Raw genomic sequence first — 27,653 nt, forward strand, 5'->3', positions numbered from 1 at the left:
TAGTCCCTTCTCCAGATGTTCTGGCTGACCCTTATGCTCCCCGTAGCTAAAAAGTTGGCTCCCTCTCAAGTGCCTTTCCTGAAGCATGTTGGGTTTCTGGAGGGGACTCCTTGTGAGATTCAAGCTGTCACTACATCAGCACCCAGGGGTATGAAGTTTGTGTTTGTGCCAGAAGGAGGGGTGTCTGTCTAAAGCTGCAGCCTGGTATGGCCCCTCTGAGCCTCTGAGCATCCCTAGCACCTGTTGAGTATGTCACCTCTAGATGTTTGCAAGGCCAAAAGTGCTTCTGGGCAGCCTTCACTTTGAGGTAATGCTTTCAGGAAGAGCCTGGGTTGTTGTAAGCAAAACCCAGAAGCACTTCCTTTACCTCTGAGCTTAACCTAGAGAACCTGAGGAGGCAGCGCTGCAGGGAGGATGAGGCCAGAAGTCGCCTGAGAACCACAGGCGCAACTCACCGTGTTTTTACTGGAGCTCTGGGGGTTGAAGGCACATTTGCTGTTTGACATTTTAAAAATTATTTTGGTGCCTTCACTTGGAGCTTGGGAGCTTGCAGATGGGCCTGCCTGTCGAAAAAAGAGTGAAATCTTAAAGTCAAGAGAGAGCTTGCAGACTAGGCTGAAGGATTGTGTTTGCTGAAAAAGATTCCAGGGGGAGCTGATTCCTTCTCTGGTGTGTGGATCTGAGGCACTTGCAAGAAAAGAGAACGCTTGCCTTATGCTTAGTTCCCCCGTTCCCTGGGCTGGGAAGGAAAGGAACTGAATGCCAGCATTAGCAGTGTGGGTTGGGACCAAAACCATTCAGAGAAAACTCTGTCATTTTCCTCTAATTTGCAAATTGCAGCTATTCATGTTGGATTGAACAGCTGAGGGAAAAGAGCCCCCAGTTTTCACCTGCATTTATTGAGAAGAGGCTGGTAGTAGGAGGGATGCACCAACTTGTAGCTTGTGCTGCAAGCTGGATATAAGCTTGGTGTGAGCATCCTGGTTAACCACTGCCCATGTTCAAATATACAGAGATAGATTCCAACAATCTCTTCCCGCAGCCTTATTTTTGCGTGTGATCTTAGAAGCTCCTGGCATGTAAGTCCAGTCCCCAGTTTCCCAGCCTCTGTAAACCTGCAAAATGAATAGAGAGAATAGTGGAACACAGACCCATTGTTCAAAGACACAGTCACTTTAGGGAAAGAGGAAAAGAACGGGTAGGTGAATCTTCTCTGGGATTGCAGGGTTCAGCTCAATGAAGACGGTCCTGTATAAAAGAAACTTCTCTAAATGGTTGAATTCTTAGCTCTCCAGAGATCTGAGTTTTCTTTTCCCCAGTCCCTGTGGGTTGCTGTGGGGAATGTGCCAAACCTATCATTTGAGATAAAAAGTTATGGTGAGGTAAGCTTCTAGGCTGGGGGAAGGAAGACTTAGTGACTGAAATGGGGGATGCTAAGCACTGGGGGGCAGGAAGGAAGAAGGAGCTAGTAATGGATGTAACAAATGCTGCAGCTGCCGGCAAAGCCTGGATTGAAGTTCCTTCCTGAAAATGAGGACCCGGGCAAGAATGACCACTCAGATGTAAACAGTGTCTCTGACTGGGAATTCTCATCTGCCTGCCGGTGGGCCAGAGCTGAGCAAGTCCTTTCTCTCCTCTGTATGCACACTGAATTGGTTAGTAAGTGACGTGTCAGAGGACAGGAATCATATTCAGTGGATCTTTCAAATCCAGGAGTTTGAGGCTAATGAAATTAGTGTGTGGCCAGGGCTCTGCCAACTAGAATTAAGTCACTGCAGCCACACTGCAATGCATTTTCAGCCTGAAGGGAGCATCAGGGAGGAATTTCGGGAGATTTGTTTCTGAGCCTGTACAAAATAATACTCATAATGCTAAGAAAGATTAAATGTAAATTAATATTGACTACGAGTAACATATTTAAAAAATAATCGCCGAGTGGGGGATGGCTTAAAGTGGAGAGATTATATAATATGGTGTCCAAAGAATAAATCTCCCCTGACCACTGTTTGATGGGCTATAAGTAAGATATATTACAATGGAAAGTAATGGGAACGTTTTTAGTCAAGGCTTCTCTGCTATTGACTTGAGAGCAAATACTCTGAGAGTATAAATTACTCTTGCTATGTGCTGACTCTGAATGAACAATATTTCGTGTGCAGTGACATGGTCTAAGCTATAGACTTGGAATTGAATGGCATCTGTTTCAATTGTTTTGTTCTCTCAAGAGCAACTAGATAGAAAAAAGTGGTCAATTTGACCCTTGTGGGAGCGTGTTGCAAATCTAAACCTGTGTCCCTCATACCATAAATGAAATACATTTGTAAATTTGTAAGTGTTTTCTTTCTGTTCATTGATGCTTGAGTATAATCTCAAACTTTGGGAGCAACATTTTATACATAAGTAGTTGGTTTTCTTCCTTTCTTCTTTCTCTTTCTCCTCTCTCTCCCTCTCTCTGTTTCTATCTCTCTCTCTTTCTCCATCTTATGTAATTGGATAGAACTGGGCACCTAGGATGATGTGGTGTTACTATAGTGGGATTTTTTTTTTTAAAAAAACAACTCTAACTTACCCTTTTAAAAATTTCATAAATACAGGTGTCAGTGCCATTTGGAATAGTCTCTATAACAATTTCTGTCTCCACATTTACTGTGTTTCAGCAAATTTACCTAATAGATGGTGAGTGAGCAATTTTTAAAGGGGCATTTTTTAGAAGAGCGGAGAGGGAAGGAATAGAGACAGGCACATACTGTATTTGAAGTTACCTCCACGTGTATTTTATGTATGTATACCCATACAATTAAGAAGTCTTTGGATGTTTTATCTTCAAGAATAATTCAGATAATGGATTACTTGAATATCATAAACATTTAGGGTTTAACAGATTTGTTACATATAGACGTTGTATCATGGATTTAAAAGACCATAGCCAGCGGGCAGCGGCGGGCGGAGCGACCGCGGGGCGGCGCGGGCTGGGCGGCGGGTGCGGGGGTCCGTGCTTCCTCGCGGTGGAGGGCTGGGGTTCGCCGAAGACGCCGGGTTGCGCCGCGTTGCCAGGTTACCGAGCGCGTGCCCCGCGCCCGCTCTTCCGCCCGGGCTGCCCTCGGCGCCGCCTTAGCCGCGGTGCGGGCTGCGCGGGGCGCCGGTTCCGCGGAAGCCTGGGTCGGGCGCTGCGTGCGGGACTCTCGTCGCTCGTGGACGGGGCGCGAGCGCGCGGGGGACGTAGGGCGCCGACCTGGGCCTCCCCGGCGCTCCGGCTCCGCTCAGGGCGCCCGCTCAGGGGCCTCCGGCGCGAGGCCCCCTTTGTGGTCAAGATGGCGGCGCCCAGGCGGGCGGCGCCGAGGTGAGCTGGAGTCGGGCCCGGAGAGGGGCGAGTCTGCCACGCCCAGGACTTGGACCCCGGGCAGGTCTCCCGTCTCCCGCGGAGCGGCAGGTGAGTGGGCGCGGCCGCGCGTAGGTCCCTCTCGTGGGGTGGTCAGCTCTCCGTGCGTCCGCAGACTTCTGTCGTCTGATAGTCAGATCTGGGGTGGCCCAGGTTGGAGGCGAGGGTGCTTGATTGGGGAAACCTGAGGGGTTTAAGGACTCTATTGGGATCGTTTCAGACCCCAGCAAGAAGCTGAGCAAGTTTCCTCCTGACTCTCTTCCCGGCTAAGTTTTCTCCCTTCTCTGAAGGCGCCAGCTTTTCTGAATCACCTTGTTACCCGGGGGGATACAGTTGGTGGTTCTGACCGTGGAACGGAGGACCTGGCGCGGGGAAGCCTGAGCTGGTTCTAGTTACTTTGTTTGCAAAGCACTTGTTTTGTCTTTGGAATCTTTGTGTATGTTAACCAACGTTGGGAAGAGCCAGCGTTTTCTCCTCCAAAACACTGTGAGGGGTAACCTTATACGTAAGAAACAAGATGGCGTTCACATCCGTCTCTTTTCCAACCACTGAGTTTTGGTTGTGTTTCCTTTCTTTAAGTTTGTCTCGTTCTGAAGTGATAACAAACAAACAAACAAAAAGACCATAGCCAATTACACAAAGTATACTCTAGTCTCAGTCCTGCCATTAATTAGCTTAAGTCATTTAATTTTTCTAGGCCTCATTTTTCTCGTGTGATGTTTTTTCTTTGAAAAAGTATAGTTTCTAGAAGTCTCTAATCTCTGTGTCATAGTTCAGCTTGGAGAAAACCTGTTATTATCCAAACTCCATGACATTGTATTTCCAGCTCCAACTTTGGACTTTGAGTGAGTTGGGGGCAACTTTTTCAGGATATTTTCACACAGCTTTTTTAGTTAATACCAGTCTAGCTGACTTGTCATACTCAGACTTTCGTCCATATTCTTTTACCAGTGTGTTCCTTAGTCATATATATAAAGACTGTTGTGCGCAAAATGACCTCCTGGGTCAGCTTACTGCATGGTCATCGACACAGGGCAGGGAGTAAGATTCTGTGGATTTTACAGAAGCAGATACAGGTTTCATTATCCATGTCCTCTCCCCTTTCATCTTACAAAAACAGCAGGCTTTTCTTGGAGAACTGCCAGATAATGCCATCCTGCCTCCTCACGGGCCCCGGGGATGAACTCCAGTAAAGCAGGTGATTGGCTCATGGGTAGGCATCTGACCTCGGCTGAGTCTATCAGACTCCTCCCCAGGACTTTTCTCTCAGAGAAAAATGGAAGAATTGTCTTTTCTCTCTGGAATTTCTAAGCTGGGGAGATATGACTCTGGGACTCCCAGTGACCATCCAGCACAAGAAGAGACTTTCTGTAAAATAAAGTCTTGCAGAGGTAAGCAGGGCTGAGCGATGGAGAGAGAGCTGGAACCCTGCTGATACTCTGGAACTTGCAGATCCAACTGTATCTGAATATGGCTGCATCCCTGAATTTCTAGTACTTGTTTGTTGAGGTGGTTGTTGTTGTTTGGTTTTTGTTTTTAAATTTCCTTTGACTATTTTGAATTTGTTTTCAGTAATGTGCATTTGAAAGCATCATAGCTAAAAGAGCTAATTTCCTACATTAATGTCAGGTTTGCTGAGTGGCATTCCTTAAGTGAAAAATAATATCCGCTATTTTCTTCAAATAAAATCCTTCTAGCTCAGGTTTGAGATACTCAAAACTCTGCCTCCTACCCCCCTCTTTTCCAACATTTACTATATCACCTTGAAGCATTTGTGACCACATCTTTCCCATCTAGACGCAGTTGAGAGAGAGAGCAAAGACTTGTGATATAAACTGCAACCTATATGCCTCCTACCTGGAAGCTTTAGAACATACTTGATTCTTGTCATTAAAGCAAATCTTTTGTTGTTGTCTCCAGGACACAGAAGCATTTTCATGGCATAATGGAGTACAAAGTACATTAAGCCTAACTTTACTTCTCACCCTCTTTTACTTTAAATAGGCAGAAAAGAACAATCTCAAACACATTTTCCCAACAAATAAAATACATATACGATTATGTTTAGAAGACGTTTATGCAACACATAGTTAGACTGATTAATTAATGGACCTTTTGCCAATTGGCACAGTAAATATATATGTTCAATGTGCTTAATTAAAAAGAAGACAATAACATATTTTTACAGGTTAATTATCTGAGAAGAGTATTGTGCCAGCACACTTGATGCTACAGTATTTCATGTTTGACAGGTAATCTTCTTTCAATTATATTTACTGCTAAATGTTTCTTGGATCAAGCTATTAAATTATAAGGTCAAAAGTAAAATGATACGAAATTACAATGATAAAGGGACACATATCCCACTTTATGAGAATAGAAGTTCTAATTTCTTTTCAATACTACTAGTAGTGACCACAGTACTAATTTGAGCCCTTACTATGAGCCACTGTGCCCATATGCATTTAGTTCTTACAGTAGTTCTGCAAAGGGCATATAATAATCCACACTGCAAAGCTGAAGAAAGTGATTCTCATAGCTGAAAGTCACATAGCTGGTGAGTGGCAAAGTCTAGATTCAAACTTAGAGTCGTCTTACAATGCCCAGGTTGTTGACCACTATGTACACTGCTCAATTGTTGCACCAATAAAGAAGTGCTTGAAATAATTATAGATTTGCCTACCCTGAAACTGCAGTGATTTAAAGACATCAAAGTTGCCAGTTGCTTAACCACATCTACTTACAGTAAGAAATTACATTTTATTTCATTTCTAAAACAAGATTAATTCTGCAGGCCCATAGAAACTTGAGCACACAAATCCTACCTCCAAATGAAAGATGCTTGTTTTCCACTATTCAACAGATGGCCCTGTACAGAGGCAATAAATATATAGTAGAATTTTCATTCAAATAAATGAGAAGAGAGGTTTCTTCTTGTCCTGATTCAGTGCCCATCATTATGGATTATGATGGCTCTTCCCAAACTTTACTTCATTCACTCCACTCTTTCTACAAAACTCCAGTAATGGAATCCATCATTCAGATATATGTGCAAAGCGAAAGGACTGTATTAATACAGTTGCTGAAAGTCAAGTTGATAGAGCACGGGAAATACATCCTAATAAATGCAACATTAATGTTTGTGTGGGCCTTGGAGTTAGCGGTAGAAAACTTTTCAGTTTAATGGAATATTTTGCCTCTTGCTGTGGAAGTGTGGCTTAATAGTCTTGTAATTGGTCATTTACAGAATCCTCCATCTCTGGGTTTCATGCTTTCTTTACTCTGCAGCTGTTGATTCCTTCTCTTGTTCTGGATGGAAGATAGCAACGAAGCCACTTCAAAGGGCTCAGCCTGCCTTTTTGTGTTATTGTTTAGATGAAGATATTTCCATTTATTAAAGCACACTATTTAAACATTTTTATCATGTTTCAAAGTTGACTGTGTTCTGAAGGTATGAGCACAGGCAGACATAATGGGGGATGTTTTCCAGGAGAGAACATACCCTTATCAAAGGAATTATCAGAATTTTCATGTATGGATTGAGAATCAAATTCTGGAGTTAGACCTGAATTTAAATTCATACTCACAACTTATTACCAGTCTCATCTTGATCAAACGGTTACCACACTTCTCATCAATTTCCTTATCTTTGAAAGCGGAATAAGAGAAGTATGCCTGGTGGAGTTACACATAAAGCTCATCTGATAGAATATTCATAAGGATTTTGCACAAAATATACATGGATATATTTTAGCACCGAGTTTAGCATGCGATTCGTCTTCAGTACATTTAAGAGCTATTATTTTATTATTATTATGCTATCGTTAAATATCACTATTACTTAAATGTCATTATTGCTAAAATTGCTGTAAAACTACCGCAATAACCCATGATGAATTCCCCTCTTCTGTTTCCTTTGTTTAAATGGAAAATATATATATAAATCTAGACAGAGAACACTTTAGTGATCCTATTCAGTGGAGTGAGAATTTCCATGGCACTGATTAAAACAAATCCTGAATTGCATGGACTTAAGATAGCAGAGAGGGGCTTCCCTGGTGGCGCAGTGGTTGAGAGTTTGTGACCCGATCCGGGAAGATCCCACATGCTGCGGAGCGGCTGGGCCTGTGAGCCATGGCTGCTGAGCCTGCGCGTCCGGAGCCTGTGCTCCGCAACGGGAGAGGCTGCAACAGTGAGAGGCCCGCGTACCGCAAAGAAGAAAAAAAAAAAGATAGCAGAGAGGCTAAGAGATTTGAAGTTAGACATCCCCAGGTGTGAATTCTACTGTGACCCTCTTCTAGCTCTAGAACCTTGAGGAAGTTACTTAAACTTTCTGAGCTTCACTACTAGTTTCCTCATCTGTATCTTTTTCAGGACTATTTATCAAGCATCTTCCTGTTCTCTATGCTTGGACGTATCAATGAATAAATCAGACAAGAGCCTTTGCCTGCGTGCTCCTTCTTGCATGCTTTCTCCCTCCTTACACTCTCGTGTGGAAACGGATGTTATAAATAAATTCTGTGCTTTGTCACAAGTTGACGGGCGCTACGGGGTAAGGAAAAGGATGTGAAGCTCACTGAAGAGGCTTGGGTTGGGAGTGCTGGAGGAGTGTACAGGTAGGTTCCGATTTTAAATAGGGTAGTCAGGGTGGATTTTATAAGTTGACATTTGAGCAAAGACTTGAAGTGAGGGAGTTGTCAGAATGTATGATGGGGAGACCACTCCCTGGGAGCAAGAATAACCAGTCCCCAAACTCTAAGGCAGAAATATGCCGGGCAGCTTGGAGGAATATCAAGGAGGCCACCCTGGCTGACTTAGTCAGTGGGGAGGAAGAGACAGCAGGAGGGCTGGAGGTCGGATATGTGATGGGTTGGATTGGGTAAGTCCTGGGAGGCCATCACATGCATTGTGTCTTTTACTCTAAATGTAGGCAGCCAGGGGCAGGATTTTAGCCGAGGTGTGGCATGAACTGTCTCTTGTTTGAAAAGCATAACTCTATCTGTGGCCTTGAGGATGTGGGGAGAGAGTGGAGTCAGGGAGAATCTCGGGAGGCAACTACAGGATCCTCGAGGTCTATGCTGGTGGCCTGCACCAGGCTGCTAGCGGCTGGTAATTCTCAGAAGTGGCACATTGGGAAGGTTGTGACAGCATTTCGTGGTAGATTGAATGCAAGAATGGAAAGGAAGAGGGAGTCAAGGGTGAATTCGAGATTTAGGGCCTGGGAAACTGGAAAGGTGTGGTTACTGTCACCTAAGATGGAAAAAGTTTGGGGTAGAGCATGTTTGGGGGATTAAAGACCAGTTTTGGAGGTATAAGATTTGAGATGTTTTCGTGACGTCCAAGCAGAGATGCTGAGTACACAGTTGGATACACAAGTCTGCAGTTCTGAAGAAAGGTCTGAACTAGAGATACTTTAATACAATGGAGATATTAAGAATAATGACATGGAAGCGCTATTTTAAAGATAAAATGAAGTCATGCAGTTAGCACTCTGTCTTCTCAAAACATTGAATAACTGTTAGCTAAAATAATTACCTGAAATGAAAAAATACCTATAGTTTGTTTTGTTGTTTGCAGTAAAAGTGAATAAAATGTCACAATTATTTTAATAGTATTTGTGACACAGTAGTTTTAGTTAAGACACCATGACTACAAACATTTACAAGAAACCTTTCCGTCTCCTACTTTTCACTCTGATAGGGTACTTGGAACCATATTTTGTAAGGTTTAAGTTAGTTGCCATAGGGTACCTCTTTAATTAGAAGTAATTCTGAACTTTCTAGTTCCATGCAGTTTTGTATACATATATGTATAATTATTATTTTATGATTTATCAAACTCAGTTGAAAATTTGCATCACTGATATACATTAGAATTTAAGCATTTACCCAGGTATTCAAGGGAAAAAATGTACTTGTCTTGTAATTTCCATAGGGGAAATTACACATCTTCCCTTCACTTTGCAATTGAAAACATGGCAGGGGAAATACTTGTAATTTCCTTAGGGGAAATTACACATCTTCCCTTCACTTTGCAATTGAATTTGCAATTGAATGCAGGGGAAATACTATCTTACTGGTCTTTGAGTTCCCCTTAGCTATCTGCAAGTCCTTAAACAGCCTTTGTGGCTTAACCAAAATTCTCTTCCATCTTCATTCCGCTAACAGATATTGGTCTAAGCATGTGCTTATACTAAAAAATGCATGACCACGTTGTCTCTACACATCTATAATTTTATGTTAACACTATCATTATGTAAGCTATACTTGAATTGTAATTATAACAGATTTTATGTCAACACACATCCATTTCTAGTGTTCATCTGGTGTTCAAGGGGAGAGCAGCATGTCGTAAATTTTATCAAAATATAACATCTGAAGAATAGAACAGAGGGTAATTGTGTAATTCTGTATTCACTCTAATTAAGTTCAGTGGAGTTGGCATAATAGAATTAAGATGAAAAAAAAAAAAGACATTGAGGTACCATGGCTCCCTCTCCTAACACACCCTTTTTGTATCCGAGAGCAGAGACTCAGCACCTTTCTGTACAGAAATGGAGACAGGAAGAGGCCAGAGGATGAATGACAGGCACGAATGAGGTGGAACTTTGAAGAGCAACATGGAAATGAAATAATTCTTTTGTATTTGGTAGGTGGGGAAAATGTACCAGCGTGTATGCCTACTGGGACCACGTTTTCCAGAACAGTTAAGCCCAGTGTCAACTATGCTGTCCCACCTTCCTCGTAAGTAGGAACATACTGTTACTTGAATCTTTGCTTCCTGTTTCTTGATACCTGGTTGAGAAGATTATCACAAGAACTGCATCTTGTTAGCAAATACACTGTTTTGAAATGATTGACACTCACTGAAGAGTGGCAACTCCAAGCTTGCTCTCTCTTGATCTTGGAGTATTTAAGTCTGGAGTGCAGGAGTGGGTTATGGGGAAAGACCATTGGAATTCTTATGTCTTCAGCATAATGGTTATAGCATAATGGTTAGGAGTGTAGGTGCTGGTTCCAATCTCTGCTTTCCACTTGCTAACCATATGAGCTTGGGCAATTTACCTGATTACCTGAACCTCAATACTCCTGCCTATAAAATGATGTTAATAATATTTCATCCCCATAGACTTGTTTTCAATGTTAAAATGAAGTCACTTACACCAAGCACTTAATACAATGCCTAGAGCATAGTAAAGTCTATTATTATTACTATTACTACTACTACTATTATTATTATTACTATCACGATGCCAGGTGCTATTTTTCCTATGCCTTATTCCATTATCTTCTGCCCTGTTCCCCCATTTCTGTCTTGTTTCTGTACAAGGGTAGGTTTGTCACAGAGCATTTTCTTTCCCTAGTGTCTGACTCTTAGTCATCAAGGTGACTGGTCCATGACCCCGGCATTCATTGCTGCTCGTTGAAGCAACCCATTTTGAGAAGGGGAGTTGGATATTGATGCCAAGTTGGGTCAAGGAGAGAGAATTTTCTCTCTTCTGCACTCAGAGAGCTAAGTGAAATATTCAGGCCTCAGAAGGAGAATCAGGCAAAGGGCAACATGCTTAATTTCATACCTTAGTGATTAAGAACAAGTCAGACAGGCTGGATTTGAACTCATTTCCGTCATGTACTGACAACGGGATCTTAGGTGCTTTTGTAACCCGTCTGAGGCTCAGTCAACATCTGAAAGAGACGAATAACATTATCAGAACCTAGTGTATAGCCTCGTTGTAATAAGTGAGTAAATCCTTTTAAAACGTTCAGCACGTTGTTTGGCATATAAACACTTAATAAAATTTAGCTTCTTTGACTACTACCGCTGCTAATATTATTAAGTAGCTGAGCAGATCCGAGGCCCATTTTTTTCTTAGATTGCACATAATCATTTGGACAACCAGCTCACATTGATCAACCGTTGCTTATATATAAACCCCCATGAACCCAAAGGTGCTTTAACTCTCTCCCAGTCAGAGCCTGTTCTGGGGGCAGAAGCAACACCGGCACTACCCCCGTCATCTTTGCCTTTATTGTCACTACACTCGCCTGCCGTACTGAGCACTTTCTGTTTGCCAGGCACCAAATTTAGCCCTGCGTATGCACTATATTATGTAGTTCTCACACTCCACTCAGGTGGGAGACATTATCATCATCCCCAGTTTTCAGGTAAAGACGCTGAGGTGTTGGAAAGGTAAGAAACTTGACCCACAGCAAGAGATGGAGCCGGAGTATTCAAACCCTTCTCTCTGACCTCAAGAACCCTTAAATATTAGCATACTACTACATCCTGGTAAGAAAATCTGCTTCCAGCCACTCTGGTGAGAGTAGAAATGATTCTCAGTCCCCACATTCCTCTATTGCCCATGCCACCCTAGCCTCAGGACTAGGGGGGAAAGGAAGTGATCTCTTCAAAGAGCAGCCAAAGGGAACCTACTCCCTTCTGCCTTTTCGTAATCAACTAACCAATATTTTATTTCCTTCTTAAGAGTCCCCACATGTTCCTTTTGGTACTTAGCTTGGCCTTTTAGAATTCTGACATTCTGTACGTGACTCATCCACTGTATTTCATGTTAATTTATTGAGGTCAAGTATAGGGTCTTACTCATCCTGAAGTCCAGTTATCCCCTGTCACATCTAACTCTGTTCTCTTCTTCTTGTAGGACATCTGCAGGTATTTATTTGAATTTTGTTGAATTGTTCTCATCAATAGTACATTAAAAGTTATACAGAAAGTGCTTTCTTATAAGGAAAACCATCTAAATAGATTTCTAGCTCTTTACTTTTTATAGCACTATTGTAGAGATTTTAGATCTCCAGGTAATACTTTTTAGATTGAGTTCTTCATATCATCTTATTTTTACATATAATGATAAATCTGAATTTTCTCTATCAAACCTCCGAGACTTCACTGGCTTGTAACTTAGCTTGTTGATTATGTGTTGTTGACTTTTCCATTTACAATGATATTTGATCCTGGTAAGGATGGGGCTGGGTGGGAAGGTACATCTTAGGGCCATAAATTGGTTTTGTAGAGAACTAACATAAAGATCTAAAGCCTCATCATATTTCTGCAGAACTCATGAATCATTTTATTATAATTCCATTCATTCAGGGAGTATAAAACCATTTTCCAATTGTTATTCCTAATTTGTTCATCTTCTCTTCCTTAGTCTTAGTGAGAAGAGAGCAGGCTGAATGGAAGAAAGTCATTATGACCACTGGGGCCCCTAGGGTAGGCATCAGTCCCAGAGTTTTGTTTTCATCTCTCCGCTATTAATATTGGCTAATGTCTTGAGTGCTTACTTGGTGCAAATTACTTAGCCGACCATGGCAAATGGATTGTGTCATTTCATCCCCTGATAGTCATACAATTAATGTATGTATTATTATGATATCCCATAATGCATACATGGAACAGAGCCTCAGAAGTAGTTATTTGCTCACCAAAATATGGTAGATGTGGAATTTGGACTCAGGTCTGATAGACTCCTAAATCACTCCTAGTGATTTTTACCACTAAATTAAAGTTGTATACCTCTGGAGAGTAGATAGTTTCTAAAATTTCCTCAGCTCTAACGTTTTATAATTAAATTTTTGTCTGATGGCAAGCTTAACAGTTAAGATGGGTAGGAAGGAATGCCAGCCTGTTGAATGGAATTTCCCTGAAATAAGCCTGTTTTATGACACCAGTTCACTCATTCATTCACTCAGCATGTATTGAATGTTTGCTCTGTGCAAAGGCATTTTAGGCATCACAGTGGAGTGAGCGCCCCTTCCATAGACTCTCCTGCAGCACTCAGAGAAGTCTTGGACTGGTTTGCCTGTTATGGAATGGGGCTTGGTGATAGAAGCCTGGTTTGTCCTCCACTGATATAACTAAGACATACTCATATGAGTTTATAGGCATCTTGAAGCCGTGGGATAGTAACACACATGAATCTTACCATTTTTGCCTGGGATTAATGATATAAAGGCTTTGGATTTGGGTATGGAAAATGGGTGCAGTTATGGGCGTGTTGGTTCTACATATATATGGACATCACGTGTCATCAGCCTGCAGCTACCTGCCATTCCTCACTACTTCTTTTCACAAACCAAACAAGTACCTTCTTATCTCTCCTGTGGATAAGCTCTTGACAGTGGCACTAGGGCCTCCCTCAATAAGTACATCATTGGCTAAACCAGTGCTTTCTCAGATATGCTCATTGAACAGCCCTTAAGGTGGATTGACATTCCACTGCCTAGAATAGAATATGGTGTTCTTTAGAAATCGGGGGGAAAAAATAGGCCACCAGATGTACTTTCTTTACTTTAAATTGTTTATATATATATATATATATATATATATATATATGAACAATTGTTATATATGTGTATGTATACTTGTTCATATATATGAATGATTTAAAATTGAAGATATATATATATACACACACATATATATATGTATATTTAAATTTTGGCTTCTGTTAGCAAGTAGTAAATTAAATGATTAGCAGATCCATACTGCAGGGAAATAACCAATCAGATTTCATTCAATAGCTTGCTTTTTTGTAGATTTATGGTTGTGATTTTATATCTGCAGGTATGTTTGCTGAAGAAAATATTTCTACCACTTTACGCAAAATTAAATTCATTTAATACCAATGCGGCATGTCTCAAATGTCTTAATACAGTTTTAATCTTTAATCGCATCAGAAGTATGGAATTAGAAACATACCCCAAAATCATTTGAAGATATAATTACTTTCATTTCCCTTATACTTTTGAGACTTTTGAAAAATAAGTATTTAGTTGTACTTATCTGTTTCTGTCTCTCTAAGGATAGCAAACACTGAAACACAATTATTTTTAAAAGTCAATATTAAAAGTATATTGTCCAAGATGATCAAAACTAAGGAAGTGGCAAAGAAATTCAAAAATTTAAACTTTCAAAGGGTGCTTTTTTTGTGAATGTGTAGTACTTGTTCTTCTGAAGGAATTAATCTTTTTAAAAATTTAATTAACTTATTTTTTATTGAAGTATACTTGGTTTACAGCATTGTGTTAATTACTGCTGTCCAGCAAAGTGACTCTGTTATACATATGTATATACATTCTTTTTCATATTCTTTTCCATTATGGTTTATCACAGGATATTGAATATAGTTCCCTGTGCTATATAGTAGGACCTTGTTGTTTAGCCAATCTATATATACCAGTTTGCATCTGCTAATCCCAAACTCCCAGTTCATCCCTCTCCCACCTGCTTCCCCCTTGGCAGCCACCAGTCTATTCTCTATGTCTCTGATTCTGTTTCTGTTTCATAGATAGGTTCATTTGTGTCATATTTTAGATTCCACATATAAGTGGTATCATGGCATTTGTCTTTCTCTTTCTGACTTACTTTGCTTAGTATGATAATCTCTAGTTGCATCCATGTTGCTGCTGCAAACGGCGTTATTTCATTCTTTTTTTTATGGCTGAGTAGTATTTCATTGTATATATGTACCACATCGTCTTTATCCATTCATCTGTTGATGGACATTTAGGTTGTTTCCATGTCTTGGCTATTGTGAATATTGCTGCTGTGAAGATCAGGGTGAATGTGTCTTTTTGAATTATAGTTTGGTCTGGATATACGCCCAGGAGTGGGATTGCTGGATCATGTGGTAGGTCTATTTTTAGTTTTCTGAGGAACCTCCATACTGTTTTCCACAGTGGCTGCACCAACTTACATTCCCACCAACAGTGTTGTAGGAGGGTTCCCTTTTCTCCACACCCTCTCCAGCATATGTTATTTGTAGACTTTTTAATGATGGCCATTCTGAGTGGTGTGAGGTGGTACCTCATGGTAGTTTTGATTTGCATTTCTTTAATAATTGGCAGTGTTGAGCATCTTTTCATGTGCCTATTGGCCATCTGTATTTCTTCTTTGGAGAAATGTCTCTTTAAGTCTTCTGCCTATTTTTTTGATTGGGTTGTTTGCTTCTGTTGTCATCAAGTTGTATGAGCTGTTTGTGTATTTTGGAAATTAAGCCCTTGCTGGTCGCATCATTTGCAAATATTTTCTCCCATTCTGTAGGTAGTCTTTTCATTTTGTTTATGGTTTCCTTTGCTGTGCAAAAGCTTGTAAGTTTGATTCTGTCCCCTTTGTTTATTTTCATTTTTATTTCTATTGTCTTGGGAGACTGACCTAAGAAAACATCGGTATGATTTATGTCAGAGAATATTTTGCCTGTGTTCTCTTCTAGAAGTTTTATGGTGTCATGTCTTATGTTTAAGTCTTTAAGACATTTTGAGTTTATTTTCGTGTGTAGATAGGTTCATTTGTGAAAGGATGTGTTCTAACTTCACTGGTTTATATAAGGCTGTCCAACTTTACCAACACCACTTGCGGAAGAGACTGTCTCTTTCCCATTATATATTCTTGCCTCCTTTGTCAAAGATTAATTGTCAAAGATTAAGTGAGGTGTGTGGGTTTATTTCTGGGCTCTGTATTCTGTTCCATTGATCCATATGTCTGTTTTTGTGCCAATACCACGCTGTTTTGATTACTGTGACTTTGGAGTACTGTCTGAGTCTGGGGTGGCTATGCCTCCAACGTTGTTCTTTTTCTTCAGGATTGCTTTGGCAATTTTGGGTCTTTTATGGTTCTGTATGAATTTTAGGATTATTTGTTCTAATTGTGTGAAAAATGTCATGGGTAATTTGATAGGGATCGCGTTAAATCTGTAGATTGCTTTGGGTAGTATGAGCATTTTAACAATATTAGTTCCTCCAACCCAAGAACATGAGATGTCTTTCCATTTCTTTGAATCATCTTCACTTTCCTTTATTAATGTCTTACAGTTCTCAGCGTATAAGTCTTTTGCCTTCTTGGTGAGGTTTATTCCTAAGTATTTATTTTGGGGGTTGTGATTTTAAAAGGCATTGTTTTTTTACGTTCCCTTTCCGATATTTCATTGTTGCCATAAAGAAATGCCACCAATTTCTGTATGTTAATCTTGTATTCTGCTACCTTGCTGAATTCGTTTATCAGTTGTAGTAGTTTTCATGTAGAGTCTTTAGGGTTCTCTATATATAGAATCATATCATCTGCATCTAATGACAATTTTACCTCTTCCTGAAGGAATTAATCTTGAAGTTCTACTAAGACTTTTGGGATACCTGTTTTAATGAGCCATTACTTCCTGCCTGAGATTGCACTATGCACCAGAGATTCTAGAATTAGCATAATAAAACTAATAATGCAAACAACAGCAACAAATCTTCACAAACCTTCCTTGCAAGGAGGTAAAGTCCACTGGAAAAACAGACAAGTGAAACACACATTCAAAATGGCAGTGATTCTCAAACATTTATGTGCTGAAAAATCATGACAAGCATGATAACCAGGGCAATTACTAGACCCCTTCTCCAGCTGGTCAGGTGTAAGGTCCTGTAACTCAATTTTTGGTGAATGCCTCCAGGAGAGTCTGAGACAGATGTTCTCAGTTGTCGTCAACCTTTAGTGTGCATCAGTGTGCATATCTAACTTTTCTTGGTTGACACTGGGGTCCCCCTTCTCCCTGCCAGCCTGTAGCTCTCACTTCAAGGAGCTCAGCTGGTGGTCCACTCTATTGCAGGCTATTCTACAAGTTCCGGACGCCAAGGGAGATTGTCCTCTTGCTGACCCTTCTTCATGGCCCTCCAACCCAGACTTACTTATCCAAGAGCCATATTTAACTCCTTTCAGCAGCCACTCTTCCAAGAAAAGGAGCAGCAAAAGTCCACAGTTCCCAGGCAGAGACCTGTGAGGAGAAGACTTGAAGGTAGGGGAGGGGTAGAGGGGTGAAGATAGAGGATATTCCCCTTGAACTCCTGCAAGTCATGACTAAAGTAGCTCTTTGTGGCATTGGATTTGCTTTAAACAATTAAAAATCAGACTATTGACTAGCACACAAATATTTATAAAATATACAAATAAAACTATTGATATCTTTGAAGCCCATTTTTAAACAAAAGGAACATTTTTAAATGTGCCAGGATATAAATTATGGGTACCTCAGGATTATTATAACTTTTCTATAACATTTTATTAGATCTTTATGGTGTTTTTAAAAATGTTGGCCACTGATATTTGAAATTTGATAGGTATTTATAAAGTTTCCTCAAAGGATTCTTATGACAGCTAAATTTTTTGACTATTTAGACAGACACTTTTGGCTGGCTACTCGGTAAAGTACCACGTGCTGTGATTATTACTTTTTGTGCTTTCCAAGTCAACACCCAGATGCCTGTGAACCTGACCTGCACAGAGTAGTTATTTTGGTTCTTTAAACTGCCTGCCAGACGGTTGCAGTAGCTTTTTCATATGGGCAGATGGCCACTCCAGAACAAATCAAAATATAATATTTGGTCTCTGAACTTACTTCTGAATTCAAATCTTTGAATATGAATGCTAACTCAGATTGAATTTTGGGTTTGACTAATTGTTTTGATGTTCTTAGGCAGTTTTCATGAAACATATTTGATCAAATAACTTAATATGGACTTCACTTCTTATTAGTTGTATAATGTCCCTTCTGGTGTGTTAAATGCAATAAAAATTTGAGCATATATACTAATATGTAGCTCCTACCCAGCATATGATGAACAAAATATGTATTAACAAGAGACATCAATCCATTTCTGAGGTTATGCACGTAGTTTACTGTTGAAATGCGGTAAAACTTTAAAATTTGTAATTTCTGGTCAGAGTTTATGAGAAACATGAATATGAGCAAGATAGGTAAATTTAGTGTTTTTTTAACAAGGTAGGTATGGCACAGACTTCAAACTATAACACAGATTTCAAGCAAACAAGGGTAATTACATTGATTTAAGCAGTTCTTTCCCATTTATTCATATATTTTTTTGTCTTAATTCAGACCTAGCTTAATTCACCCCTCCCTCCCTCCTTTCCTCCCTCTCTCCCTTCCTTCCTTCCTTCCTTCCTTCCTTCCATCTTTCCTTCCCTTTCTTCTGTTCTGCCTTTCTTTCTCCTATCTCTTTAAACTGCAGTCCTGAGTAAAATGGATGGTTTCAGGTTAACCTAATTAATTACAACTAAATAGCCACTTATGTCATTAACCCAGGATACTTCCCTGGGCTACTCAGATCGAAATGTAGGTTTCATATTTTCAATGGAACAATGTTTGTTAGAAAATATATTTCATATTATCTTTATAATGAGAAAAATGCTAATTAAAACCAAAACCATTAGTCACCTGTAAGATTTGAAATATATGAAAAGTTTGATAACACTCTGTTGGTGAGGCTAAGGAGGAAAAAGCAGTCTAATATCTTGTTTTTCAAAATGTAAAATGGGACAACATCCATGGAGAAGATTTTATCAATATCTAACAAAATCATAGCTGTATTTGGCCTTTGATCTATCAATCCCTCTTCCAGGAATCTGTTCCAAAGATCCAAAAAATGACATGTATCAAATGTTCTTCAATGTAACATTATTGGTACTAGTAACAAAATTGAAATCACCCTCAAAATCCAAAATTCTAACACCAAAATCCAACAGTTATATAAACTGCAATATATCTACACAGTGGATTACTATGTACTTGCGCAAAGCAGTTGGGAAGATCTCTACAAAATGGATTAAATGGATTATATATTGTATATTTTGGAGTATAAATTGTTAAGTGATAAAAGGAAGTTGCAGAAAACTGTGTATAGTATGTCACCTTTTGTGTAAGATACCCTCCCTTCCTTCCTTCCTTCTTTCCATCCTTCCTTCCACCCCTTTCTCTCTCTTTCATCTCTGTTTCTTTTCTTTATTATTTCACAGTTTGTGCTTTTTTTTTATATTTGCAAAAATAAATAAGGGAAGGAGAGAAGAAAAACTCATAAAAATTGTTCCCTATAAGGTAACTGTCTCTCCATTCTTAAAAGTGAGACGTTGAAATCGTCTACTATTATTGCACTTCTGTCTATTTTTCTAGTCAACTCTGCCAGTGTTTGTTTTATATATTTAGGTGCTCTGATGTTGCATGAATATATATTTGTAATTGTTATATCTTCCTGGTGATTTGACCTTTTATCATTATATAATGTCCTACTTTGTTTTTGTGATAGTTTTTTGTTCAAATTGACAGTAAATTTTAAGCATAATTAACTGTCATTAGCACAAATTCATGAACTGTATCTTCGCTTTTCTCATTTTTTGAAACCTTATATTTATAATCATAGTTATTTATATTTGATAAATAAAATTATTTATAAAGAATTCAAGTTATAAGTAAATGGAAATGTATCATTCAATTTTTGTTTTCTTGCTAGTGGAGGACATTAAGCAAAACTAAGATTTTTAATTCATAAATATGGTAATAAAATTGAACATGTATTTAAAGTATTGAAATAGTATAACTGAAGAATAAAAGAAACATTATAATAAATGCTTTATTATCATTAATGTTAAATTCTTTTGATTACTGATTTTAATTGAAGATTTTAAAAATACACTAAAAAAATAAAAATACATTATAAATATATTTGCATTATAAATCTATATTTAAAACTTGTAAATGTTGATAGAACTAATTGTCCTGTTGAATAATGGAACAGAGTTCCTCATCTAATTATTTAATTTTTATGATCCTTGTGAAATAACAGTTAACTATTTGAAACGTGCTATTCATTTTTGTATGTGTTTTACAGAAAGAAATTGTATTCTGTCATAGCTTACATTTCTAAATTCAAAAAGGCAAATATTTCAAGGCCTTTATTATCTTGATCATTTTGACACATTTAAAAATCATCCAATTTTAACAAAGATGTCCTTACCAGGAAATGGTAAGTTCTACTGACAAGTTAAAACAAATGATCAATTATTATTTTTAATTATATTTGTTGCTGGGAAAAAGAAATTGTAGAAAACTAGTCAGAGAAGAAGGATTATATCCTTTAATTTGTAATAAATTGATTTGTAAAGACGGGTGATGTGATGCCTAGCTGTGAAAATAAGTAACATGACAAGTAAATATTAAAGCCATGGAAGTGATCTAAAAATACCTGGATAATTATTGCAGATTATATAAATGTGGGTTTCTGGGGTAGGATTGGAGGTACCAGCCACTTTCCACTGGAAACAAAGCTTCAGTGACTTATATTCTATTGCCAGAAGAACTGGGGAATTTAAACATAGAAATAGAGTAATTGGATGATTTATTTCATAAGCATACATTTTTAAATGTTGCTGATGACTTTTCTTGAAAGTGAAGCCAGAAGGATTTTAAGATTCTTAACTGTAAATATTAGAAATGATTATTATAATACTTTCCATGATAAAATTATTTGAAACTTACTCTTGTATATTCCCAATGAAAGGTGATTCTTATTTTTTATTGTGGCTAATTTAATGAAATAATATTTTATACAAAACACAATTTTCCTAACTTGGAAATTATAATTAAGAACACATTTGAGTTTTGAGTGTTGTCATTTAGACTGTGGGCATTATCAGGGCACAATAATCCACTTGGTGAAAATTTAGTCTAGTTGAAGGCCAATTATTTTACTTCCTTGTAATTCACATGATATGTCCTTGCAAATAGAAGCAGCCGCTAGCCAAGTAACTAGGGAGAAACGAAGAGCCTTGGGTGGGTGATATTTCAAATTCAACAGTATAAAGCAAAGAAAAATAACACATTTTAACACATAAAAAATGCTAGAAAAAATGTTTACATGCATGATTCTAGTTTGGTAATTGCTTCTATTCTAAATTTTTTCATATCAATTCAACAATAAGCACCTTCGTATCATATAAATCACTATCACTTATAAGTAAGTAGGTTGTAGTTTTAAAGTATTTGGTTTTATCAAGTAATATATGCTCATTAAAAAAAATCACATGTTAAAGAATGTTTTATATTAAATATCAACAGAGTCAGATCACTTCTTCACTTCTAAGTCTACTCTCCAGACAAGTTCTTCACAATTGTTTATATTTTGGTTATTTCCCTTCTCAAACAATATATATTTTCTGAATTTATTAATATCAGATAACATTTATTATTCCCCCAATATCAAATATAAATATTTAACTCACTCAGGTCCTCTTCTCCAACTGTTTTAGTCAATTATGTTATTGTTTTGGTTTTTCTGTCGATTATCTTTAGTATAAACAATGTAATTAAACTCAATCATTTTTCTATAGTCCTTTAATTCAGTTTTCATACTTTATATGACAATTTTAATGCCCTTGTTTCTCTACCCAATATTCTTCACAATCTGCTTTGTGTAAGTTACATTTTTATCATACCTCTTGGATTTTCATTCCATCCTTAAACATAGCATCTTCTTTCCGTGGCCTGAAGATTGACTCAAAATTGAAAGTAAATAAACAATATTTTCATCATTATGGTTGCAATTGAGCAATAAAATACCAATTATCTTCCCATCTTTAGGAGTTCAAATCCAAATGCCCCTTGAGGGAGAATGTTAGGCTGAAAGGATTTCCTCAGTTGGTAAAAAATCATTTAAAATTATATTTGGAAAATAATTTCCATCCTCAGTTTCTGTCATTTTTGGAGGTTATATTGGCCATTTAAAAATTGCATGTACTGCTTTTATTCTCAACATTTTTCAGTTCTAAATCATGCTTATCATTATGTTCTACTACCTTTATTTCTAAAAAGTACCTGTAATGATCTCCACTGGAATTTTATTACCTTCTCTGTTGGGTTTTCTCTTTGTTTTTCTTTTATCATAACTTTCTTTTGCTTAATTTACATATTAGTTTCTTTTCTTCCCTTAAGCTCATAATGAAAGATCTTCATAAACTCTGAAGTTAGCAAATAACATTCTGAGTCCTAAGCACTATAGTTTTGATTTTATAGCTTAGGAATTTCTTTAATCTCCTAAAAATGAAATATTTACATATATATAGACAGTATGTGTTCCCCCAGCTGATTGGTAAATAGGACTCTCTTCTATTTAGGTCTGAACTCAAGTGGGGTATTATAGGATGAGAGGCTACACACAGTAATCTCTTTTTTTCACCTGATCATAGCAGTCTGCCTTGCTGTTGATAGCACAAGCACCAAACTGACAAAGGCTTTACTATGAATCAACATTCAGACTATTGATCTTATTTAGGATTTAAATGTTTTATTTAAATTTTTTAAAAAGTTTCATTTTGAAGTAATTGTAGATTCATTAGCAGTAATAAGAAATAATGCAGAGGGGTCTCATGTACTCATTTCCCAGTTTCTCTCAATGGCGACATCTTAGATTATAGTACAATATCACAACCAGAATACTAATTTTTATGTAAGATGTGTGACAAGTCAAGGCCCAGTTTTTTTTAACCTATCAGATTACTCTAGTACCATTGGTTTAAAAGGCTATCTTTTCTCCATTGAATTGTTCCTTTCACTTTTGTCAAAACTCATTTGGGCATATTTGTGAGTTTATTTCTGAATTTTCTGTTCTCTTCTATTGGCCTATGTGTCTATTCCTCCACTCACACCACACAGTCTTGATTACTAAATATAGTATAAGGATGAATTGGGAGATTGGGATTGACATATATACACTATTGATACTACATATAAAATGGATAACTAATGAGAACCTACTGTATAGCACAGGGAACTCTACTCAGTGCTCTGTGGTGACCTAAATGGGAAGGAAATCCAAAAAAGAGAGGATATATGTATACGTATAGCTGATTCACTTTGCTGTACAGTAGAAACTAACAAAATATTGTAAAGTGACGATACTCCAAAATAAATAAATAAAGCAGTAATTTAAAAAAGATAAAGATAAAAAATAAGGCTTAAAATTGGGTAGACTGGCTTCTTCTACTATATTCTTCATTTTCCAAATTCTTTTTGTTCTTCTAGTTCCTTTGTTCTTTTCCATATATATTTTTAAATAATCTGGTCTATACAAAAATTCTTGCTGATGTTTTGATGAGAATAGTTTTAAAGTTATATATCAATTTTGGCATAATTGAAATCCTTACTGTTATGAGCTAAATTGACTCTCCCCAAAATTTATGTGTAGAAGTCTTAACCCCCCAGACTTAACAATATGATAATGTGACTATATTTGGGATATGGTCTTTAAAGAGGTATTTAAATTAAAATGAGGTAATTAAGATGGGCTCTAATCCAACCTGATTTGCAGTTAGGACAGACACACATAGAGGAAGACTCTGAAGGTACAGAGAAGAGATGGCCATTTAGGAGAAAAGAAGAGAAGCCTTAGGCAAAATAAAACCCTGCTGACATCTTGATCATGGACTTTAATAAGCCTCCAGGATTGTGAGAAAATATATTTATTTTATTTATGCTACCCAGCCTTTGATATTTTGTTATGATGGCCCTTGCAAAACTAACAGTTACCAAGCTGAAGCTTCCAATCTATAAACACTGAATGTCTTCCATTTATTTAGAACCTCTTTGATTTTTTTCATGAGCATTTTATAGTTTTTGATGACAAGTCTTGTAAATATTTGATTATTTGGATATATTTCTATATTTCATTTTTGAGTGATTATAAAAATCTCACTGCCCATAGTTAATTCCTAGCAAATAGGTTTACAATTAATATTTTATGTTTGTTTTATATCCTGTATCCTTGCTTAACTTATTAATTCTAAAAGGGTATTTTTTGAGTATATGTGTATTCCTAGACTTCAGTTTGTATATAATCATATCATCTGCGAATAGAGACAATTTTATTTCTTTCTTACCTACATATCTGTCTTTTAATTGTTTTTCTTGCCTTACTGAACTTGCTAGAACACCTCATACTATGTGAAATGAGTGCGGTGAGAGTGAATATCCTTGCCTTGTTCCTGATCTTGAGGAGGGAAATAATTCAGTCTTTCATCATTAAGTATAAGTTAACTTTGGGATTTTTGGTTTTGGTTTTCTTTTTGTTTTTGATTTCCATAGGTGCTGTTTATCAAGTGGAAGAAGTTATTCTCTATTCCTATTTTTCTGAGAGCTTTTTGTTCGTTTGTTGTTTTTACAACATGAATGGTTGTGAAATTTGTCAAACCCTTTTTCTGCATTGAATTATATGACCATGCAATTTTTTTTTCTTTAGGATTGGGTAAATTACATTGATAATTCTTGAATATTGAACAGGCTTTACATGCTGAGAATGAATATCAATTGGTAATGGTGTATAATTATTTTTATATATTGCTAATTCTATTATTAATATTTTGCTAAGGATTTCTACATTTATTTTATGATGGAAATTGGTGTGTAGTTTTCTTTTTGTGTATTGTGTTTTTCTTGTTTTGGTATTACTATAATAATACCGTCATAGCAATAGAAATAAAAATCCAGTATTTTACTTCAAAAACTGTGATCCTCATGAACAAGATCTGTGATTTCTGTCATTAAAGATGGGGGGATAGGGAACTAACAAGCCATTATTTTTAAGTTTAACACTTGTAATTTATTGTCTGGAATCATATGATCATTTATCATATGTGATTGCCAATAGGTGAATTTTACAACTACAGTAAGGGGTGGTGGGGAAGTACAAAGAGATTCTTCGAATACCAGACACAAAACTGAATTTCTGTGTAATTTAGAACAAATTGATTTAACCTAATGGAATTGAAATCTCTATGCTGTAAAATGGGAATTATGATGCCAACTATTAACAGTATTGGGGAAATCAAATGAAATAATATAAGTAACATCTTGTAAGAACATAGATTTTTTAATAAGCTCGGTGAGAAATTAACTGTATCTCTATTCTCTATCTATCATCTATAGAAATAGAAAAAAATAGAAAGATCGGTGTGGGCTGGGGATAAACAGGATTTCCACTTCCAACATCCATCATGTCCTTAAAAGAGAATGTAGACTAGGCTTTGGTGGGTTTGACAGGAAAGTCAGAATCCAAGTTGCTCATAAATATTTCACAGGAAGGACATAGATGCTGCTTAAAGTTCTTTCTGAATGGTGTTAGGTGACTTGATTCTGAAAAAGCTTTGAGCTTAGAAAAAATGAGCTTTGCGTATTGACAAGAGTCCTCACATGGGAACAGAGTCAAAATTAACAGACTCTGCAACCCAAAGGAGGCTGGCTGAATATTCCCGCTACCTTTGCTCTGATCATGTGACCATCTCACGCTTCTGTCACTTTCATTAAATAAAAATTAATCTTAACATATTTGGGCAGGAGTGGGGGTGGGTTGGCATGGGTGTCTACTCTGTCAATTTAAAAAATATCCTTTAGTTCTCATCACCTAATCAGTTGATTTCAGCTCCATTTTCTCCCTTTTCTTTCTTTATCACTGCCTAACCTTGTCCCCTAGGAGTTTCAGACCTTGTTATTCATAAATGGCATAACTTCGTGCACCCTTTTCCTTTTTACTCAAAAGTTTTCTTTAAAATCAAAGGATTACCTGGCTGATTATAAAATTCTTGCATAACATATTCTTCCTCTTAGTATATTTTAGATACTGATCAAACTGTCTCCTTGCATGAATATTACTGTGAAGATGTCGAATCCATCTTGATATTTCACACTAGTAGGGGGCGTGATTTTTTCCCCTCCTACTCCTAGGATTCTTTCTTTGTACCTGAATTTTAACATCCTTACCAGAATATGCTTTGATTTGGAATGGTAGGTATGAATGTTAGGTTTCATTATTTCTTGGAAATCTATGAGCCCCTTCAGTCTACACATTCAACTTGTTTTTATTTCAGAAAAATGTTGAAAAAATTATACTTTAGACTCTTTCTATATTTTCATTTGCTTAGTTCTTCTTAAAAATATCAATAATGCATGTTAGATATACCTTTTTAAAGTCTAGCGTTCCATCTGTGATCATGTTTACATTCCCCTTTCTCTCTCCCTGCTCCACCTCCCTCCCTCCCGCTCTTTCTTTCTCTCGGAGTCACCCTCATAACTACTTATAAACATCTAACTTTTTCCACCTATAACGGGCATTATTCTCTACACTGGCTTTTCATTTTTTGTCATATTGTGACATTTTGCAACTCAATTCTATATTCTTTGGGCATCCTATAAAGTCTCTTTGGAATACTTTTTTCTCATTGTTCAAATTTCACTTATTACTTATAAAGATGGTATTATCTATACATTCTGTGAGAATAATGAGAAGCATTTCTTTCATTCCTTTGTTTTACTGTAACCATCTTTTTATCAGAAATGACCGTTTACTGATTTAAAGAAAAATGTTTTGCGCATAGAGCACATATCATTTCCTTTCTAAGTATGATCCATCTTTGAATTATTTTTGCTGCTTGCCAGAGATGTTGACAACTATGGTAACTGGGACTATCTGGGGCGTGGATTCAGAGGTGTTGACTCCAAACTTTTCCTCAACAAATTGCTTGGGTGACAGAAAAATCTTCTTTGGTATTCAGCGTACATTTGGCAGATGTGAAAACCATTCAGTATTTAAGGATGGGGAAATTTATAGCTGATCACGGGTGACTAGAGTGATGGAATGGCTAAAGGTGTTAAGGGAAGAGGAGGGTTGTTCTTCATAGATCAAGAAACTGTCACTGCCTTAGGCTACAGCTCATGTGACCATTTTCGCCCCAGAGCTGCTGACAGTATGAGGGGTAAGCTCTCTGTCTGTGTCTGCTACTGTTAGAAATGTATTTTGCTATTAAGCAAAAACTCTACCATTGCTGCTAAATTACTCTCAAAGTTGCTGACATTCACTGCTGCCTAAAATCACCTTTAAAAAAACGGCTTTATAAAATATAGGTTAAATATTATAAAATTCACCCATTTCGCGAGCATTTAATTCAATAAATTTTTGTATATTGTAGAGCTGGTCTGCCTTTCTTTGCCTCCACCCCTGCATGCTCTTCTCCTAGAATGGAGGTTCCATGCCAAGAAGACCATGAGCAAGATGCCTTCTTTTGTCATTATGGTCCTGCTACTGTCACAGCCCCTAGGTGCTGAAAGAAACTGAAATAGCAAAGTAATATTCTGTTTCTTCTTTCTTCCTTCTAAATTCCATCTAGTGCCTCCAATTGGCAGAAACCAGAAAGCTAGGTTGTCTGAAATATGTGGCTTGCATGTTTATCCCTCAAAAGTACAGAAGAAAGTGCAGAAAGGGAAGTGTAATATTGAGAGCCCATCATGTTGAAAGCTAGAGTATCCAGAGCACCCCTCAACTTATAAAATCATGGATTGCCTCCTCTATTCCTGTCTTAGCCCATTCAGGCTGCTATAACAAATTACCGTAGACTGGGTGACTTATAAACAACAGAAACTTATTTCTCACACTTCTGGAGGCTG

At 37.5% G+C, this 27,653-nt stretch overlaps 1 protein-coding gene across 1 annotated transcript in view; it reads left to right on the top strand.

Annotated features, from left to right (window-relative positions):
• The first annotated feature begins 1,484 nt into the window (after positions 1 to 1,484).
• Positions 1,485 to 27,653, top strand: part of LOC149743932 (uncharacterized) — a 125,117-nt gene continuing 98,948 nt past the window's right edge. The window contains exons 1-3 of the mRNA XM_089906016.1: positions 1,485 to 1,562; positions 2,920 to 3,430; positions 10,032 to 10,122. Of these exons, the coding sequence (XP_089762142.1) occupies positions 1,485 to 1,562; positions 2,920 to 3,430; positions 10,032 to 10,122 (680 nt within the window). The remainder of the gene's footprint in view (positions 1,563 to 2,919; positions 3,431 to 10,031; positions 10,123 to 27,653) is intronic.

Source organism: Delphinapterus leucas, unplaced genomic scaffold, assembly GCF_059928025.1.
Source record: "Delphinapterus leucas isolate spDelLeu-1000000601 "Yukka" unplaced genomic scaffold, BTC_Dleu_Yukka2 spDelLeu_asBTCV2_sq49, whole genome shotgun sequence".
Classification (NCBI taxonomy): domain Eukaryota; kingdom Metazoa; phylum Chordata; class Mammalia; order Artiodactyla; family Monodontidae; genus Delphinapterus; species Delphinapterus leucas.